At 50.6% G+C, this 20,913-nt stretch overlaps 1 protein-coding gene across 1 annotated transcript in view; it reads right to left on the bottom strand.

Moving 5' to 3' along the window:
• Positions 1-20,345, bottom strand: part of LOC141477185 (unconventional myosin-Vb-like) — a 170,368-nt gene extending 150,023 nt beyond the window's left edge. The window contains exon 1 of the mRNA XM_074166272.1: positions 20,319-20,345. Coding sequence (XP_074022373.1) covers positions 20,319-20,345 — 27 coding nt within the window. The remainder of the gene's footprint in view (positions 1-20,318) is intronic.
• Between the last annotated feature and the right edge of the window lie 568 nt (positions 20,346-20,913).

The raw sequence follows: 20,913 nt of genomic DNA, 5'->3' as shown, positions 1-20,913 counted from the left end.
CCCCTCTCCAGCAGTTCCCTGTCCTTCTTGAACTGGGGAGCCCAGAACTGGACCCAGTGCTCCAGATGGGGCCTCCCCAGGGCAGAGTAGAGGGGGAGGATGACCTCCCTCGACCTGCTGGCCATGCTCTTTTTAATCTGCTCGCTCTTTCAGCTGCCTGCCCTTGCATCTCCCCCTTGGGCTCCTAGCAGGTCTTCTCCTCTGACCCACACTGCACGTGATGGCAAGAGTCGTGCTGCCGGTTGGAGAAAGCACAGTCTGCTGCAAACTTTCAAAAAGGTATTTTTAGTGAAAAACAAAAATAATCCCTGTTCGGATCACAACATCTGACCATCATTTATAGGCACGCAGTGGGAAGTCAGGCAGTCGTGGGGGGCAAGGTGTGCTCCTCCCCACCACCATGGCCCCCAAACTCCCTCTCCAGCCTTCTCAAACCTCACGTGCAGATCAGCAGAGACTTCTCTGCCTCATAGCTGGCATTTAATGAGTCCAAATTTGTATTTTTAGGAACCGTTTCCAAAAATCTTTATCGTCCCCGCCTTGACAATAGCTGCTTAGTAGGACTCGTTTCCAGTTCCACGGCAATTAGTCTTTGAAATCCCATTTGCCTTTCACAGCTTGGTGCCTCCACACCAGCTCCCTCCCAGTAGCTAACAGGAAAACAGGCTGCTGCAAGCCAAACGGCTGTCAGCTCCACAGGCTGCAGGAAAAGAGCTCACGCTCATCCTCCTCCTCCTCAACAGCAACATTACATTTAGAGAAACCCCTCAACATTCTGTTTTTCACAGGCATCTCTTGTTAAGCCATTGCTGGTGAGATGCCCACCAGCATCTTCCAAGCGCATGCCATGTCCCAGAATTGGCCAGAAATGAAATGATTTGCTGGATGAAGGCTCCTCGTACCATAAACTTCTTGGTAGTTTTCTCCAACCATCTAAAATTTGCAATTTGAAGCTCCGTTCCCCCACATATCTGGTCCTAAATGCAGGGAATGTCAGGGAAGGAGATGGCCTTGCAGGATCTCTCCTTCAAAAGCCAAGGGCACAGGCACACGATGGCACCAGACAAGGGACCACAGCGTCTTGGCAGCATGGCCAGCACTGGGAAGGTGGTCAGGAGAGAGCCGTAAATAAATGACACATGGGTTCTTTTTGGAGGGACCAGCAGACTGTGCTCTTCCACGTATGCCAAGCATAAATGATGACTCCATTTCTGGATAATTACAGTCAATTAGTAATTTAAAGAGGTGATGCTGCTGTTATCCCCAAACCAAACGTGACCCACGGAGCTGAATTCCCAGAGCTTAAGAAACACAGAGTGAAAACTCCCGGAGCGACCTTATCCCTGCTTCACACCGCGACCGCCAAGCTTCGAGGCATTTTAACCTTCAACTTGGATAGTTAAAGGTATTTTCCAACTTATTTCTCCAAATCAAGCCAGTTTTTCAGACGTACAACCATAGGCATCTCTCGCCTGCAGAAGCATCCCACGCCACAATCTCACAAACCACCGAGAAGCAACGTTCCGTTCATTACCATCAAGCACGACCACGGGATTAAACCAAAATTCAGGATCTGAACTTCAGATATTCTCCACACACATCAAAACCGCCTGGAGGAACTGAAAAGGGTTCCCCCACCCCGGCTGGGTACGTCTTGGGAGATAAGGATCGCTTCTTTTCCACCGCTTGCATGGCACCGAAGTCACGCTTTCCTAGGTGACATCGGAAATAATCCATGTATTATTGTGCTTTGAGCACAATCATAAGCCTTTACTCAAGCAATAGGTATTTAACGTGGAATTTCAGCCAAACTCAGGGCAGTCCTTAAGTAGAAATCCTGAGGAAAAGGTTATTTATATTTTTTTTTATATATATTTATAAAATGAAGCCACAAGAGCAGGAATCGGAATTTAGAGTGAATTTTTCATTAGTTTACCAGGTCAGAAGAGCCATAATTCAAGCTTCCAGCTTTTCAGACCACCTCAGGAGGGCAGGCAGAACTTGGGGACAATCACGGGAGACGGTGGCCTCACTAAAGCAGCATCAGGAAACCAATCAGCCAACAGATGAAAGTGGGTCTCCATCACATCCCAAACTTCTCCACTAGGGTCAAATCCCTCTTTCTCCCGGAGCCACAAAGGTATCACCAACAGCTACTTCCCCAAAAGTTTCAGAATATCAGATGCAAGTCCCAAGTCACCATAATTACTGGAATATAATTCACGAAAATAAGGCAGAGCAAACTCAAGGTATGGGATGTTTAAGAGATAAAATAACCTCAAATCCCTGATTTGATAAATAAAACAGTCACTGAGACATATTTTTGATCAGAGAAGCCATGCCCTTGCCTCTGTTCTTCCCAGGATATTGAGAGGAGCAGCACACGGGTGCTTTCCAAACTTAAGACCGTGGCCACCCTGAAGAGGTGGCCTCCTCCTCCTCCACCCACAGCCAACCAGTGGTGCCAAACACCAACCGGTCATTGCCACCACGTCACTCTTCCTCCTCCCCGTGGCACCCCTCACCCTGCTGCTCCCTGATAAGCCGGCTCTCCCAGCAAGGACGGCAGCGAGCCCTTATCAGAGCGTTAATAAAGCTACTGCAAGCACAGCCTCTTCATTCCCAGGTACAATGGAGATAAGACCCACTTGCTGTAAATAAATCATAGAATGGTTAGAGTTGGAAGGGACCTTAAAGATCATCAAGTTCCAACCCCCCTGCCATGGGCAGGGACACCTCCCACCAGACCAGGTTGCTCAAAGGCCCCTCCAGCCTGGCCTTGAACACTTCCAGGGATGGGGCAGCCACAGCTTCCCTGGGCAACCTGTTCCAGTGCTTCACCACCCTCACAGTAAAGAATTTCTTCCTAATATCTCAATCTCCCCTCTGCCAATTTAAAACCATCACCCCTTGTCCTGTCACTACACTTCCTGACAAAGAGTCCTTCTCCGGCTCTCCTGTAGGCTCCCTTCAGATATTGGAAGGCTGCTATGAGGTCTCCCCGGAGCCTTCTCTTCTCCAGGCTGAACAACCCCAGCTCTCTCAAGCCTGTCTTCAAAGCAGAGATGCTCCATCCCTCTAATCATCATGGCCCTCTGCTGGACCCATTCCAGCAGGTCCATGTCCTTCCTGTGTTGAGGACTCCAAAGCTGGACACAGAACTCCAGGTGGGGTCTCACGAGCGCAGAGTGGAGGGATAGAGTCACCTCCCGCGACCTGCTGGCCACACTTCTCTTGATGCAGCCCAGGATGCGGTTGGCTTTCTGGGCTGCCAGCGTGCACTGCTGGCTCACGTTGAGATTCTCATCCACCAACACCCCCAAGCCCTTCTCCTCAGGGCTGCTCTCCAGCCATTCTCCGCCCAACCTGTATTTGTGCCTGGGATTGCCACGTCCCAGGTGCAGGACCCTGCACTTGGCCTGGTTGAACTTCATGCGATTTGCATGAGCCCATCTCTCCATCCTGTCCAGGTCCCTCTGGATGGCACCCCTTCCCTCCAGCGTGTTGACCGCACCACCGAGCTTGGTGTCGTCGGCAAACTTGCTGCGGGTGCACTCTACCCCACTGTCCATGTCTCCGAGAAAGACATTGAACAGCACTGGTACATTCAGAAATACTTTAGTAAGAGCGGAGACTCGAATGATAGAGGAGCAGGTCCCATCGGAGCATCAGCGAGATGAGCTCAACAGTAGAAACGCAAATATTTGCTTTCCCCAACTCTCCCCTGCCCTCCCGGTATTGTATTTGCAAAACAAGGTCACTTCCACATGTGAAGTTAAAGGGTGTCCCCAGCATTAACTGGGCCATGCTGGAAAGCCACACGCCAAGCAACCCTGTAGAGCAAAAGCAGCCCGGTCCGATGCCCAAGAGACCTGCTGGTCACCTCTTGTTGATCTTCCTCAAGGATTTCCGGTCCAACCTCGTAGAGGAATGATGAAGTCCCCATATTTCCATGCTCCTTCTGTTGCTGGCATTTCCAGCCATGGGAATGTGGATCTGAGCTCCAGCCTAACGCATTTTGGAGAAGCCAGCTCAGTCCAAGACTCTGCCCAAGGCTTTGCAAGGTCTGCAAAGACAGCACCGATGGTCACAGCAATGCAGGAGCAGGGGACAACGGGGCTGTCGCCGAGATCACTTTGGCTGCCAGCGCCGATTCCCAGTGAGAAACCCCCAAGGGACTGGTTTTCACAACAGCTCTTTTCATAGAAAAGCAGTTCAACCTGTTTAAAGGGTATTTTAAGCCTGTTCTCAGAGGTTTCCCCTCCGTCAACAGGCCGGGCTTCATCTGAAAAGAACCATCGGTACATTTATCCCCGGCATCACACGCTCCATCTGCAGAAATCAAATACAAGAGACATCCCCAGCAGCTGTTAAAATCCCCCAAAATGGGAAGTTTTGCGAGCATATTCCAGGGAAATGCAGTCAGCAGCCGCTAACCCCGTACAGGGGAGCTCGGGGATCTCTAATTCCTGAGGTTCACAGCATCCTCACAGACGGGAGAAGCCTTCAGCGAGGCTCGTGCCTGGTGGGAAGGACACTGCTCCAGCGTGCAGCTGTAGGACACTGCCACCAGCAGCATCTGGTTAGTGAAGGGACACTTGGATCCCGAAGAGACACATCAAGATGTCACATGTCACTCCACCCACACAAATGCTCAAGGCTGGCTCAGAGGCCGAAGGCCACCAGCGTCTTTTCACACCGGCCTTGGCTGCCCACATTCAGTGTAATCAAGAAAATGTTTATGGGATGAAGGAGGCCCTGTTCCTTCCCTCACTGCAGGTTTATTACCGAAGCACAAGATCTACACGTGCTTCTCTGGTGGCTTCAGCTTTTCTTAAGCTCTGCCTGGAAACTAAGGGTGGAAAAAAAGCCAAGTCTCCATTTTTAACTGGCCAGCTTCCATAAACCACCTTAAACGTATTTAATACAAGCCAACTCAGCCATCTAACGTGAAACCCTTGGATGGACTCCCAAGAGACACCTCCAAGCCTGAATCACAGACATAAATTATGTACAAAACCCGTGAGAGACAGAGGTCAGCCCTGTTTATAAGGCTGAAACAGGTAAAGCAGATGCAGCCAGGGCCTCTTCCATCTCTTGGGGTGTTTCAAAAGCTATTTCAGCTTCCAAATTAGGAGCCGTGCTTCAGATCTGCAGCCATCTCCAGCACATCCAGCTGCTGGGCTGGCTCTTTCAGGCTTTGGCCACTGCATTTAGCTCTGTCCTGACTTGTAAAGTTACACAGGTTTTGTGTGAACAGGAGGAACGGAGCCAAGTCCTTCCAAAATGGCCTCTTCCCTCCCAGACAAATTAACCATGTTGAAGTTTAGCCTGGCTGCAGGACAGGTTTGTCCAGATCCCAGATATTTTAGCTCTTCCTAACTTTCCAGCTGCTTCCCAGGCACGTGAGAGTGAGCAAACAGGCATCAGCATCACCGGTGCTTACAGAAGGAGGAAGACCACCTTCCTGTCCGACCGGGTACCATCGCTCCCGAGTCACCCAAACATCTGCTGTTAATGCTTCAGAAATTCCACTTGGGGAAACAACCATAATTAGGGGGTCTGAGCCCCCATGAATACCCCAGTGACCAATTCACCAAACACCCAGAAGCACGTGCGAAGGAAATGGGTTTATCTAGACAAGTGCCAGGGCTGTGTATCTTCCAGCCATAACTGTAGCAGCACATAAACACAGCATTTACCAACAGAGATACACCAAAAAAACCATCAGTATACTGGCTTCCAAGGTTAAAGGCAGAAGAACCCATCTGGAGCACTGGGTCCAGTTCTGGGCTCCCCAGTTCAAGAAGGACAGGGAACTGCTGGAGAGGGGACAGCAGAGGGCTACAAAGATGATGAGGGGCCTGGAGCATCTCTCTGATGAGGAAAGGCTGAGGGACTTCTTGGGTCTTTTGAGTCTGGAGAAGAGAAGCCTGAGGGGGGATCTGATCAAGGCCTATAAATACTTCAAGGGTGGGTGTCAGGAGGATGACGCCAGTCTTTTTTCAGTGGTGCCCAGAGACAGGACAAGAGGAAATGGGCACAAACTGGAACATGAGAAGTTCCACCTAAACATGAGGAGGAACTTCTTTCCTGTGAGGGTGGCAGAGCCCTGGCAGAGGCTGCCCAGAGAGGTGGTGGAGTCTCCTTCTCTGGAGACATTCAAACCCCACCTGGACCCGTTCCTGTGGGACCTGCTCTGGGTGGCCCTGCTTTGGCAGGGGGTTGGACTAGATGATCTCCAGGGGTCCCTTCCAATCCCATAGCATTCTGTGAAGAAGCAAAACTTTAACCTAGGGAAAGTGTTAACCTGCTTGGCAAAGATGCTTGAGGCTTATAACATGGCTCTTAAAAGAACAAAACTCAGGGAACTATCTAGAAAACAAGAGCATTGGGTTTGGGTTTTCTCCCTGTATAAGACACAGCAGTGAAGTCCATGGCTGCAGGCAAAAATAGAGCATTTAAAAACCACCAACAGCTGAACGATCATTCAAAAGTTCATTTTCAAAAATAATAATAAAAGGTTGAAAACTTGGACACCCTCCCCTTCCAGAAGCCAGCAGCGGTTCCAGCACATCCTCAGGGTGAACTTTTTCTCCCCCAAACACAACCCAAGCAGCAAAGTGCATTTTGCCCTTTTCAGGTGAGCTCTGACCTTGCTCCATCACATTGGATGTTCACTCCAGCACGGCGAATTGCAAGATACAGGCAGAGTTTAGCTCCAATACGAAATTAAGAGAGAAGCATCATTATGATACTCTGGAAGGACTGCAAAGCTGTATTTAATAAGGGGTTATAAGAAGTTTTAAGGAGACTAAGTGGTTTTTGCTCAGCTCACACGGCTGCCAAGGTAAAACCTTGCACAAAGGAACAGCCACAACAAGTTGCTTGACAGAACTTGCAGCGCTGAAAATTAGGTAGTTGCTACTTGAAGAACGCTCTCGTTTGTTGTCTTTGAAGAAAAAGTTTATATACTACAAATTTAAGCATCAGGTTTGGCTTTCTCACCATTTTACAACATCACAGTGCCACACCTCTGCAACTTCTGCTTTGGCCAGAAGCCCCCAGTAACACAGGAATAGAGATGAACCACATGTAAGTTTTGGGGTATGAAAAAAAAAAAACCACACACACACACACAAAAACCTGGCTTTATGGATTAATATTCTTCTGACCTTACGTACTTAAGATGAACTTCATCAGGTGGACACCTTCCCGAGCTGGGACGCTCAAGGCAAACTCCCACACCAGGTTCCCCATCCCCATAATCAGCCAACGCTGGTCACCAACAGCTAGACCAGAGACACATCGCACTGGACCACATCTCCCCATCACCCTCCATCACAACACCCAGCAGCCACCCCTTGTGCTCGGGGGAGCATCCCAAGGGTGACGGGCATCCACAGCCTGGGGACAGTCACCTCTAGATAACACAGATTTGTTAAAAACCCAGTTAGTGCCAGCATTTTAATTTATTTATTTTTTTTAAAAAGAAAAAGACAGCAAACCCATCCTGAGCCTGGGAAAGAGTTCAGCGCAACCAAATAAAATTAAAAATATATAAATAATAATTATTTCTTACCCTGTGACTGTTTCTCCCTCCCCCACCTTATAGCTCAACCTCCATTGTCTGAAAAGCGTTTATCTGAAAGTGGGTCATGTCTCCTGGCATTACTAAATCTTCCCAAATTTCCCCTGATTAGTCAAAGGCGATATCCTCTCTGACATCTGAGTGATTGAGGTAGTGTGTAATGCCATTTTTCCCCTGAATGAGCCACATCAAAAAGGTTTCTAAGCCCAGAGATGGCATGCCAGATAAAAGAGTCGCCAACAGATTGTCCCCAAAATACTACCGAGGAAAATCAAATTGTTTTGTTGGAAGGTTTTTCCTTTAGAAACGTTCAGCCTTTAGAACCGAATGCGGAGAGACAAGAAACTGCCTCCAGAGTTGCTAAAATGATGAAGCCTCACTAACTTCTGAACTGCGTGGTCCGATAGTTAAACACGTTTCTCCGCACTAAAGTCCCGGGGATTTTCTATCAGCCACAACATCCAGTCTGCTCCTCACACAGGGCCACCAAAAGCCATCCTGCTGTAGATAACCGACAGCAAATGACTGAATGAATCCAGTACAGGTTGGGGGCTGACCTGCTGGGGAGCAGCTCTGAGGAAAAACACCTGGGAGTCCTGGTGGACAACAGGATGACCATGAGCCAGCAATGTGCCCTTATGGCCAAGAAGGCCAAGGGCATCCTGGGGGGCATCAGGAAGAGGGTGACCAGCAGGTGGAGGGAGGTCATCCTCCCCCTCTGCTCTGCCCTGGGGAGGCTCCATCTGGAGCACTGGGTCCAGTTCTGGGCTCCCCAGTTCAAGAAGGACAGGCAACTGCTGGAGAGGGGACAGCAGAGGGCTACAAAGATGCTGAGGGGCCTGGAGCATCTCTCTTAATGAGGAAAGGCTGAGGGACTTAGGTCTTTGGAGTCTGGAGAAGAGAAGCCTGAGGGGGGATCTGATCAAGGCCTATAAATACTTCAAGGGTGGGTGTCAGGAGGATGGGGCCAGGCTTTTTTCAGTGGTGCCCAGGGACAGGACAAGAGGAAACGGGCACAAACTGGAACATAAACTTGAACATAGGAAGTTCCATCTAAATATGAGGAGGAACTTCTTTCCTGTGAGGGTGGCAGAACCCTGGCAGAGGCTGCCCAGAGAGGTGGTGGAGCCTCCTTCTCTGGAGACATTCAAACCCCACCTGGACACGTTCCTGTGGGACCTGCTTTGGGCGGACCTGCTCTGGCAGGGGGTTGGACTAGATGATCTCCAAAGGTCCCTTCCAACCCTGTACCATTCTCTGTTTAAAGCAGAGTCATCCAAGACCAAAAAGGAAAAGGAGAAGAAACAGTAAACCTGCTACCCAAAAAAGAAAACATCATTTAAAATTGGGATATAACAGCAAGTAATAGCTCAGGCAGGATTTATATCCAAAGGGTTAAAAAAAAAATACCATCCTTTGGGGCAGGAGGACACCAGGATGCTGGGAGGATGCTCAGCCGGGACGAGCACTGACCCCAGGACCGGAGCTGAGCTCCCTCCTCAAAGGAAAAGAGCTGGAGCTCCAAAGTACTTGTCAGGTCAGCGATTAGATGAGATCCGGGCAAAGTTTAGCAAGTAACAGCAGAGTTTGCATTCTGCTGATTTACTTCACGTGACCTTCCAGCGCTGAAACTTTGTACCAGAGCAAAGTCTGCCAGGAGACAGCACTTTTTTCCAGTTAAAAAATTAATATAAATAAAAATAATTAAAAAAAAAAAAGACAATAGTGAAAGCTTGGAGAGCCTACAGCCTTCTTGGAATTTGCAAATAGAATATTCTATTTCTGAGTACAGAATAGACTTACTTTTTTTTTTTGTCAAATATGGATTTCTGCACCACACCGTTCCTCGGACAAGAAGTGCGGCCCCAGGAGATTGCATTTGGGTGAGATCAGCTGATTTTCTGCCTGATGCTGGACTTTGGGATGCAAATGCCGACGCGGCACCACTCGGGGAGGAAAAGCCTGCACAAAGCTTGCTCTTTGGGGACTGCGAGGAGTTGCGCAGCCTGAGCCATCCCATCTTCTCCAGGATGGAACGTCAGGTGCCGAAAGACAAATCCAAGCAAGTTTTGTTCCTAAAGATGATTCGAACCAACCTTGAGGGTTGAGCAAGTGGTTTCTCAAAGCTGGGCAGCACTGCTCGTGTCCACCTGGTGCCACGGGGATGGTCCCTGCGCTCCCACGCCGGGGAGGGATTTCCCAAAAATAAGCGAGCGTGAGCACAGCCATCACTCACCGAAAAACAACGGCAGGGAGGGCGAAGCGTGAAAGGATGAAGATTAGCTCCGACAGCCTCGACTCTGAGTTTATTTTGGCACGGCGAGAGCACACGAGGCTTCAAAGCAGCTCCTGGCGAGCAGGCGAGGGGGCCAGGTGGCACCCCCAGGGAGGGCAGCCGCTCCTGCCACCAGTTGCGCCCGAAAGCACCAGTCCTTTATTTAACCTTGAGTATTAATATTTTCTGGAATTCAGCTTTGCACGCTTAAGGCGCCCAAGTTCTTTTTTTTTTTTTTTCTGCAGAAGGGAAGCAAAGCAAGAGATTTCAAACCTGATATTTCTAGAGGAGGGCACCATGACCTTCCTGGCTCTCTGGCCAGGGGCTTTATAACGCCCAGGGCCATAAAACACATGCTGCAGGAGAGCCGAGGGCAGGCTCAGCCCAAAAGCAGAGTCCTTCACGCAGGGTCCTCGGTCCCCTGAAAGCCATCCAGCCACAAACAACACGTCCTCAGCTGCCCCTAAGGGTGGCATGGCCAGATGGGAGTGGAAAAGCAAACTACAACTCTGCAACACCAGATTCTGGGGGAGAAAACCCCAATATTGGGAGTAGGGAAGTCCCTGCAGACATCCCCGAGGACAGCTCTCCACCAGCCCCTGGGTGAGATGTCCACACCTCATGCAAGCATGGCTTTCCGAAGAGCTTTTTAGTAGTCTTAAAGCTCTTCAGCTAAAACCATGCTTTGTTGGTACCATTAACTACCAGATGGTAGTTGATGATCTATCCCAGTAGAGAAGTGACTTGTTACGAGGCCAGGTGGGGACAGGAAAGCCAGGTGACAGCACGGCGACAATGCATGAGGAGCACGTGGTCTTTCATTTCCTTTATTTTATTTCTTACCACTCAACGTGGTGGTGAAAGCAGACATCAGCCAGGGAAGAAATGGCCACTCCATGACTGTGGGACAGGCTGGTGGGAACCACACTAGTACTCACACATCCACCTCTCGTTGAGGTCTCTGTGGATCTCAAGCGGGACTTTCCTCTCCTGCATCTCCACCTTGTCTCTAAAACAGGACTTATGGTCCTACTAGGAGATGTGGGACTGATCCAAGACCACAGTAGTCCAGTGCTGCCACGTGAAAGCCACCTCCAGCTCTTCATCTCTACCCTACCAGGAGGTGAAGTCCTTGACTGCGACCCACACTGTCCCCATGGACAGCAGATGGGTACCGCTCCTCTGTCCAAGCCGGACATCCCACTTGCTGCCCAAAAACCAACAGATACCCACAGCAACCGTGTTATCAGAGCTCAAAGTAATTAAGAAGCATAAATCCCACGAGGGAGTTACTCAGCTTAATTAGATTGAAAATTATAGCTTCCATCATCTCAGTATCTCGGCATCCACTCACTGCCCTGAGATATGCTTACACCGACTTTCTGCTCGCTTGGGGCGTAGCACCAGTAACCGGCTTCACGGCAGGCACGGGGATCAGATTTTTTTAATTTTTTAAAAAAACATCTTTCAACACTCATTTGCTAAGACACGTGTCAGCAGCCCTGGCTGGCTGCTCGGGAATTTGGCAGCTGGAAGTTTGCCTGAGCCACCTGAAATCGTCCCTGCGTGGCTTTCACAAGAACCGGACATTCCCATCACTGTCCTCCGCGATTTTTAAAAGCCATCTTTAAATATATTTAAGGGTCTTTGAAGAGCGGTGACTCGCCAGGACACATCCCCGAGATGTAACGTCTCATTTTGATAAGTAGCGGCTGTGATTCATCCACAACACATCCTGCTTCCAAGAGCACGTCCTACCAGCACCTCAGCGGGACTATCGTAAGGGAGCTTGGGCGATGACTCATGGGAAGGGTGAAGGTATGGATTAACCAGCTTTAAGCACCGGCTCCAACGCCTCGGTGGAGGCAACACGTGAAACATATCCCCTCATGAAGCCCACCAGCCCCACACGGCTGCCTGTGGTTCAGCAGGACGTGAAGCCATCATGAGCTGAAATTGCTGGTCAACCTCAAGCCTGGAGAAGACATGTCTTCAAAGAAGAGCTAAGCTGGAACCACGCGACAAATGGAGACTCACGGGCAGAAGGATGGATGAGAGCCAACGGGAACATCCAAAAGGCAGGATGGACAGGTGGACACAAAACACATCTCCTATTGAGGAGTCAAGCCACCTAGAGAAGCTGGAGAATACCAACACCAAGCACCCAGAATACAAAAAACCACCCCACTGGTGCCACCACCAATGCCCATATGGGAACAGGAAACACGGACTGAAGAAGGTAGAAATGGCCATGCATTAAGGAGGACATGGCCAGGGTGTCCTACAACCTGCCCTGCACCATAAATAGAGTTGGAGAGGGCAACAAGACATGTTACACAGTTGGTCATCTGCTGTAATTGCCAGAGCAAGGTCTGAATGTCCTAACGGCACCATCAGCTTCATACAGACAAGTGCAGGAGACAAAGCCAGTACTACAAAAACCTGCTCATGGAGAAAAAAAATAAATAACTTTTTTAAAAAATGGGATTTGGTTAAAAGTGGTGAAGGTTGGTGGCACTGCGGGTCGGGAGCACATGCTGTTGGAGGAGCTGCACCACCATCCCACCACCCTGCCACCAAGCCAGGGGTTTGGGGCCATACCCTGCAATTAAGGGCTTATATTTCTTATAGCAAGGGTTTATAGACCTGTCGCTTATAGTTCTCGTAGACCTATAGGCCAGCCTTTGACGCATTTAACCTATTCCCATGACTCACTGGTTTCAGGTGGTTGGAGAAGACTTTGCACACGGACAAAAGGCATGCACACCTGGAGAAAAGGTCACATTTCCAGGCTGCAGGCTCTTCCCTGTAGGGATGCTCCTCTCCAAACCCTCTGGATACCCCAGGAAAGGCAAAGAGCACAAATATCAAATCCTTAACAGCCTCATTAGTAAAACTGATGAGTCTACCGTGACCTGGGCATCACATCAAAGACCGTTCAAATGAGGAAGGTCACGTGAAACCCATCACCCACCAGCCCATGGTCCTCCTCAGCCCTGCCACCATCTCTGGCTGAGTCTCTGCTCATTTCTGGAGGACCGGGCTAAGCCAAAACTCAACCCAACCCCACAAGATGTGTCTTGCAGCGAGCCAGAGGCGTATGAGTACCATTGCTTCACACAACCAACTGAAGCCACAGAAAGCTCCCAGTGATTTTTTTTTTCCCAGTTTTGCTAAATACCAAATTCCTCCCTAAAACGTTTCGCCAACATCTCAGGTGTTTGCCAAAGCTCGGGGGCCTCGCTGCAACAAAAGGCAGTCATTTTCCTGACCTGGATGCTAGTTCATGCTGATATTCCTTTAACCGCCACAAAATACCTCTTGTTTGCAGAACAGGTCAAAGAACAGACAATAACACCACAAAAAAAAAAAAACCAAAAACAAACAACCCAACTCAGGGCTTCACCTACACTACCTGCTATTTATTACACCACCGACTAACTCAGAAGGTCCAAAGTCCACCTTCATGCTAAAGTTAGGCTATTCCTGTGGTTTCCTTCCCGGCCAACTATCGCAGTAAGCGTACACTACTCCTTTTTTTGACCAGAGCTACAAACTAATCGTGTATAAATTTCGAGTCCAACATGCCTGGAACTGCATTGCAGTACGGCAAATTGAGATCAGCTTCAAACTATACATATATAAAATACAGATACAAACATACGTAGCCTTCTTTCTTGGTCATCAAAGGGGATGCACGCATTTATGCTCAGGGTTGTAATTTCCTAGACCTGGTTATTGGCAGCAGAGAAGAATAATGAAGCAAAAATTCTCCATCGTAAATACATTCCTCCAGAGCAGCCAGGCTGCCTGTGACAAATACCCTCAGGTTAAACTCCTTCCTCAAGGCAGAAGAAGGTAGGACCAAGTCATCCCATCCCATTCCACCCCACAAAACCAGCACAAGCCACGTGCTGGCTCAGGTTCCGGACCCGCTGCCATCCCCAGGTTTCCATCCTGCACCCTGGAGTTAACCCAGCAAGTCGCTGCAACGCGGGATGTGCACAGTGGGATTTCCCCCCAACAATTTCACACCCTTAAACCGATATCAGGGCAGGAATTCTTAAAAATAATTTTTAAAAAAGACAAGTTGACTAATTAAGCCCTGCCGGAGTCATTCCTGGCCTGAGCTCCACTGGACATCTCCTGAGATGGAAATGCCCACAAAGCCACCAGCATCCATCTCTCCTCCCTCGCACCTACCCGAGGCCGTGTAACCAGTGGACTGAATGGTATTTAAATACCCAAGTTTAGCTTTGCTTTTCTCTCCTCCATCCCGCCCCAGGGAAGCCGAGGAGGTCCCCGAGCGGCAGCGGAGGTGGCCATGCCCTTGGCACAGTCCCCAGCTGCAGAGAGCCGGCTGGAGCCATCATATTTTACATTTCAATGATTTTTCTCTCCACGGCTGCAGCTAATAATGAGGCAGGATCAGGAGGAGACCAGGGATGCCGATGGATCCATCTTTAAATAAAAATCCCAGCACGGCCTCCAAGATGTCCCTGCCCTTCGTGGCATAACACAGACATGTTCTCATAATCTATAATAAAGAAGAAAAAGAAACACCAAAACCTTTAAGTATAACCTGCTTTTCCTAACAGCAGGCATTCAGGAGCTCTGCATCCCTAAGTGCTCTGCAGCAGAGCTCCCGTGGATGTCCTGGGACTGAATCCCAAACTCTCCCTGTCCCCCCCACTTATTCCCAAGATTTTTGTCTACACCGTACACAAATAAAAAAAAAAAAAATCTCCTCTGCTCCTTCCCAGCTGCTCCTCAGCCCCAAACCAGCAGGCAGGCACCCGCTAAGGATGAATCCTCCCCAAGCCTTGGAGAAGAAATCATTTTCAGAAAGGTTTTATGCCCGAAGGTTTTTGCCAATTCATTGACTCGATCACGCTGCGTGCGATCACGCTGGCAATATTCGCTTTTGAGAAGTTTCTCCCCAGGGTCCGAAACCACCAATTCATTCCATCTACTTTATTTAACACAACAACTTTAAGCGAAAACCAGAGAGAATTTTCTACATCCAACACTAGCCATTAGAAGAGGATTTTTTTTTTTAATGCATTAAGTTCTATCGTCTATTAAAAAAAAAAAAAATACTTGGCAATTAACAGTCACTTTGCACAATGGGAGGGGGAGGAGAAATAAATAATCTGGTTTCTTACTCATCCAGAGCTTACAAACCTTCGGAAGAGCACATCTCGAGCTGCACGACACTCCAGGAGCAGAAAGGCACAGCTTATTGCCTAGCCTGGCAGAAGCACTATTTTGCATTAGGTTCAGAGGCTACGCTTAAATTAACAATTAACATATTTTAAGAAGTACCTTCAAGAGAGCAGAACATCCAGATGTAAAAGCAATTATATTTGTTTTAATAATATGAAGAGCTTCACCTTACAGTACCGAAGGCTAGCCATGCAAACAAGTCTAATCTCCGCTTCAACTCTGCAAATCAAAACCTTGCTGGAGACGGCATCTTCCAGGGGCGATGTCCTCCCTTCGTGCTGCCCAGCACCCAGCTCAGAGGAGCAGAGCGTCCCCGTTATCTCATTACAGAGTAATGCTGGCATCTGGACAGGCTTATGGGGATTGGACTGCAGTTACCTCAGTTTAGCTGCATCAGCAACAGGTTTCTTTGGAGGGCTCCGGAGGGAGAGGAAGGAAAGAGCATCGCCTGCAGGGAGCTGCCTTCGCCTCCTGCTTCAGCTAAATAGGGTTTGAGAAACTCCTCTGTCATCTGCAAGCGGCGCGTCCCACCACTGCCATGTTCCAGCAGGAACCCAAGGGACGTGGCAGGAGCAGGACCATAGAATAGAATCATAGAATTGCCTTGGTTGGAAGGGACCTTTCAGATCATCGAGTCCAACCATCAACCTGACATTGACAAAACCACCACTAACCCATGTCCCTCAGCACCACGTCTGCCCGGCTTTTAAACACCTCCAGGGATGGTGACTCCACCACTGCCCTGGGCAGCCTCTTCCAAGGCTTGAGAACCCTTTTCATGAAGAAATTTTTCCTCATATCCATCCTAAACCTCCCCCGGCGCAACTTGAGGCCGTTTCCTCTTGTCCTACAGCCTGTTCCTTGGGAGAAGAGACCGACCCCCCCTGGCTACACCCTCCTTTCAGGGAGTTGTAGAAAGCAAGAAGGCCTCCCCTCAGCCTCCTTTTCTCTTAGAAAGATGTTTCCATGGGGTAACTGGGCCATACACAGGTTAGGCAAAGCTCCACCAGTTCTCCATCTGGAACAGGTTCTTCCAAGCGGGAATCCTCGATGCTGCCTCCTCCCCTTGCACACACTGGTGCCAGGGGCTCCAGGACCTGGTCTGCATCCTTTACCATACAGGTCCTCTTCTGCTAACGTGCAAGTCACACTAAATTCATGTTTTTTCCTGCAACAAAATAAAAATCCACAGCCAGATAATCCCAAAGTCCCCAGGTACTGCAACGGGAGAGAGAAGAGTATTATAATGGTCTCCCCGTAACTATTTATCCAACTGGAGTCCTACATGCTTGAAGGTTGATGCAGTTTTGCAACTACTCACAGGCTCATAATTAGGCACAGCTGTTAATTAGCTTCTTTGATGGGGGCTATTAAAACACCAGTAATCCCTGCTCTTAAAGGGCCACAAGTGGGACCTCACATGGAGAGGGACTCCACCAGCAACTCCCAGCTGCTGGTGTTTCCAGGATGGGCTCCTCACCAGTTTAAGACCTCCTCAGGGCAGCACTGAGTCTAACACAGTGAAGTCATTGGCGTGGCTTAACAAGCATGAACTACTTGTCCTACAAGGTCCCAGGAGATCTTCTGCAAGCATTAAACGGAAGTTAAGGACTCTCTACACAACACACAGCGGCTCCCATTACAGCCCAGCAGGAAGTAGAGGAGGGAAGACCTAAGAAGTCCCACTCGAGCACTTAAAAGTGGCCCCCCACCAGTTTCTCTCATCCTGGTTCAACCAGGAGGAGGAAGGACTCCAAAGGAGGTACCATTGTGGCTGTGCTAATGCAACACGGCGCATCAGATCAATAGGCTTTTAGCAAGACAGCTGTATTGATTCCAGCAAGCCGGATCGTTCGCCTTCCCTCAAAAAGCTTCATCCCCATCCTGTCGACAGGGTGATCCAGGAGGTCCCACCTCTGTGCTTGGAAAGTCATCTCCTGAACCCCAACGCCCCGCTGAAGCTCTCCTGCTCTTCCCCCCTCCTTTCCTCTACTCACCCCCATGCCCAGTTACTCTTAAGAGCATCTTCTGGCAGCCGGGCACAGAGGGTTCATCAACACCCAACTGCTCCATAACAGGTTGTCTTCCCCTCACCACGCTCTTGGAGGCCTCTACCATCCATGAGGTGTAGGCCCCAGGGCCAAATGCCCACATCCACATAAAGGTGATGTTCAGAGAAGCACCTGGATGCTCCTTAATGCTTTCCAAGAGCAGGCTACAGAGCAACACATCTGCTTCATCTTGGGGACCTCCATCAGCAGCTCACGCCCTCAGGCTCAGCATCTTAAGGCTGTTTGTTGGGTTTTTTTAAAGCCACCTTTGCTCTTTTTCTTATATATTCAAAGTCACAGGAAACATTTTCCTGCTGCTTCAAGGCCTAGAGCCAGCACAGAAGCCCCACTCAGAAGACAACCCAGCAGGACAGTCCTAAATTTCACCGCACCACCAGCAAACTGCCCCACAGATGACCCATATGGGTTTGAGGCACCATCAGCGGCCTCACCACACCATCTGTGTCCCTAAGATGTCCCCACAAGACAGACGGCTACCAGCAGAAGTGCCAGCGATGCAACGCCAGCTCTCATCAAGAATCTTTGTTGTTATTAAAAATAAATTAATGACATGCACAGATTGCCACCAAAACCCCATCACTTCTCAAGTGCCTCATCGAAAAGTCCTTATACAGCAACAGGATCAGGAGCGATGCCCCAGCAGGCACCTTACACCCATTCAGCAGAGGAACAGGAGTATAACCCTCATCAAGTTAGCATAAAAACACACCACAGGTTAATTACCTGTTCATCAAGTTAAGAATCAATTAACCTGGTTGTTATCACCAGCCCGTAGATACGGGTAACGCAGCGCTTGCAGCCAGCCTCCCTCCTCCCCTGGGATGCTTCCCATCGCATCCACGCGCTCATCCGATGAGATGCTGCGGTGGGCACATCGGAGCAGTTCAGCCGCGGCTTTTCCTTGTGCTCCCCTTTAGATTTTCCAAAGGGAAAAAAGGTTTTCCAAACCTGAGACTTCGCTTTTGAAGTGCTCCCGAGAAGGAGGGAGGTCAGCCCAGCTCAATCCAGCCCAGCTCAATCCAGAGGGGCTTCTTAAATTCCCGACAGGTTCAAAGGAGGAGCTGCCAGATTCACACACCATCCTGCAGCCGTTTGGTATCAACGGCCAAAATAATAAGTGGCAACCCCCAACTTGACACAAAAGCTGTTCGCAAAACGAGTTACAGACGCAGAAATCTGCAGCAAAATTAAACCCGGGAGACTGGCACGGAGACAAAAAGCAGCTCCTTGAGAGGGCTGGTGCCAGCCCAGCAGCGTCTCCACGCTGACCACAGTCACAGGAAGAATTTAAAACACTAAAATTCTCATTATTACAGCAGATGATGCTGGCACTTCACAGTCTTTCAACAAAACCCATTCTGAAGCCAAGCACTTTTCTCGATGAGCCCCTGCCTGGCGTTATTGATGGCTTTTACAGAGCACATTCCCTGGATCCCGGCTGCCCGCAGCACTCCCCCGGCAGCCTCGGGAAGATGCGGAGCGCAGGGAGAGTGTTCTCTGTTTATCAGTTATCGCTCCATACCGGGCAGATCTCCCGCTGCGTGCGAGCGGCTCTTTCATCCGGCCAAGTCAATCAGCAAAGATCTCTCCAGACACAAACCTTTTGCTGGGGAAGGAGGGGGGCGGGCAGAAACCCCCAAACCACACGGGGTGCATCCCCAGCCCATTTTGGCCAAGGAGCGGGAACACCCTGCCCCCTACCCGAGTGCCCCACAGCCACAAAATCATTTTAAAATAAAAGAAAAAGCAGCGGTATCTCGTCTAGATCCCAGGTTCTGCTTAAAAATTTGAGCTTCCCGATGTCACAAGGGCCACTTTTTCGGAGCAAAGCTGTGTTTCTCTCTGGGAAGGGACGGGGAGGGCGGCTGGCTGCCATCCCGCTGGCATGGGAGTGCCAGCCCGGCGGCGCGCAGCACCCTGCCAGGCCATCAGCCATGTTACCTTCCCTCGCTGCCATGAGGAAGCGGGTGCGACGGGTCGGACCCCTGCCGAAGGATTACATTCGGGAGTTGCTGAACAACAACAAAAAAAAAAAAAAAAAAAAAGGACTCTGGAAACCGGGCACCTCAGAAGAATTTCGGTGAGTTACGGCAGTTGTAAGGACTGTTTTTTCCCCCTCTCCCTCCACCCTGGTGTTTTAGGAATACGAGGAAAAATAAATTATTCTACAAGGATTTGGGGAAGCTGAGCGTGTTCTAGCTGTGTTTTCACCCGCTCCAGGGATGGACCCCACAAAGGTCGAGGCCAAGGTGCCATAACCCCGACCCACGGGCGAAGTTCACCCTTCCCCACAGAAAACCAGTCCCCTCATGAAACCACGTCCCTTCCCCACAGAAACCAGTCCCCTCATGAAAACCACGTCCCTTCCCCACAGAAACCAGTCCCCTCATGAAAACCACGTCCCTTCCCCACAGAAACCAGTCCCCTCATGAAAACCACGTCCCTTCCCCACAGAAACCAGTCCCCTCATGAAAACCACGTCCCTTCCCCACAGAAACCAGTCCCCTCATGAAAACCACGTCCCTTCCCCACAGAAACCAGTCCCCTCATGAAAACCACGTCCCTTCCCCACAGAAACCAGTCCCCTCATGAAAACCACGTCCCTTCCCCACAGAAACCAGTCCCCTCATGAAAACCACGTCCCTTCCCCACAGAAACCAGTCCCCTCATGAAAACCACGTCCCTTCCCCACAGAAACCAGTCCCCTCACGAAACCCCCGGGGTCCCTTCCCCACAGAAAACCAGTCCCCTCACGAAACCCATGTCCCTTCCCCACAGAAAACCAGTCCCCTCACGAAACCCCCGGGGTCCCTTCCCCACAGAAAGCCAGTCCCCTCACAAAACCCATGTCCCTTCCCCACAGAAACCAGACCCCTCATGAAACCCCCGGGGTCCCTTCCCCACAGAAACTAGTCCCCTCATGAAACCTCTGTCCCTTCCCCACAGAAAACCAGTCCCCTCACGAAACCCCCGGGGTCCCTTCCCCACAGAAACCAGACCCCTCATGAAGCCCCATCCCGGCTCCCAGGGCGGACGGGCGGGGGGTCCCCTCCGCTCCTCGGGCACCGGGGGACGCGGACAAAGTTGCGGGTCCTCTCCGTGACTGCGAAACAACCTCCCCAAAATACAAAGACATCCCCCACGCCCCGCTCACCTTGGTGTAGAGCTGCGCGGTGGACATGGCCGGGGCGGGCGGCGCTAGGCGCGGGGCATGGGGCCGGCAGGCAGCGAGCGGCGCCGCCGGACCGACCGACAGACAGACCGACCGACCTTTACACCCGCCGCCACCGGCCGGGGCGCGGGGAAGGAGAAGGGAGCGGCACAGCGGGCGGGAGCAAAAAGAGGAGGAGGAGAAGGAAGCGACACCGCTCCGCCTCCGCCGCGCCCCGCTCAGGTATGAGGCGGTGCGGCCGGGCACGGCTCGGCCGAGTTCGGCTCGGCTCGGCCAGACTCGGCTCAGTTCGACTAGGCTCGGTGCGGTTCGGCTAGGCTCAGCTCAGCTCGGTTCCGTCCGACTCGGTTCGGCTGAGCTCGGTTCCGTTCCGTTCCGTCCCGTTCGGCTAAGTTCGGGTCCGTTCGCTTCAGTTAGCCTGGACTCGGCTCGGTTCGGTTGAGCTCGGGTCCGTTCCCTTCTGTTCGCCTGGACTCGGCTCGGTTCGGCTGAGCTCGGGTCCGTTCTGTTCGGTTCCGTTCGGCTGGACTCGGCTCGGTTCGGCTGAGCTCGGCTCCGTTCAGTTCAGTTCGTCTAG

This window comes from Numenius arquata, chromosome Z (genome assembly GCF_964106895.1).
Source record: "Numenius arquata chromosome Z, bNumArq3.hap1.1, whole genome shotgun sequence".
Lineage (NCBI taxonomy): Eukaryota > Metazoa > Chordata > Aves > Charadriiformes > Scolopacidae > Numenius > Numenius arquata.
Note: the sequence above shows the minus strand (reverse complement) of the source record. Positions and strands in the feature narration are given on the sequence as shown.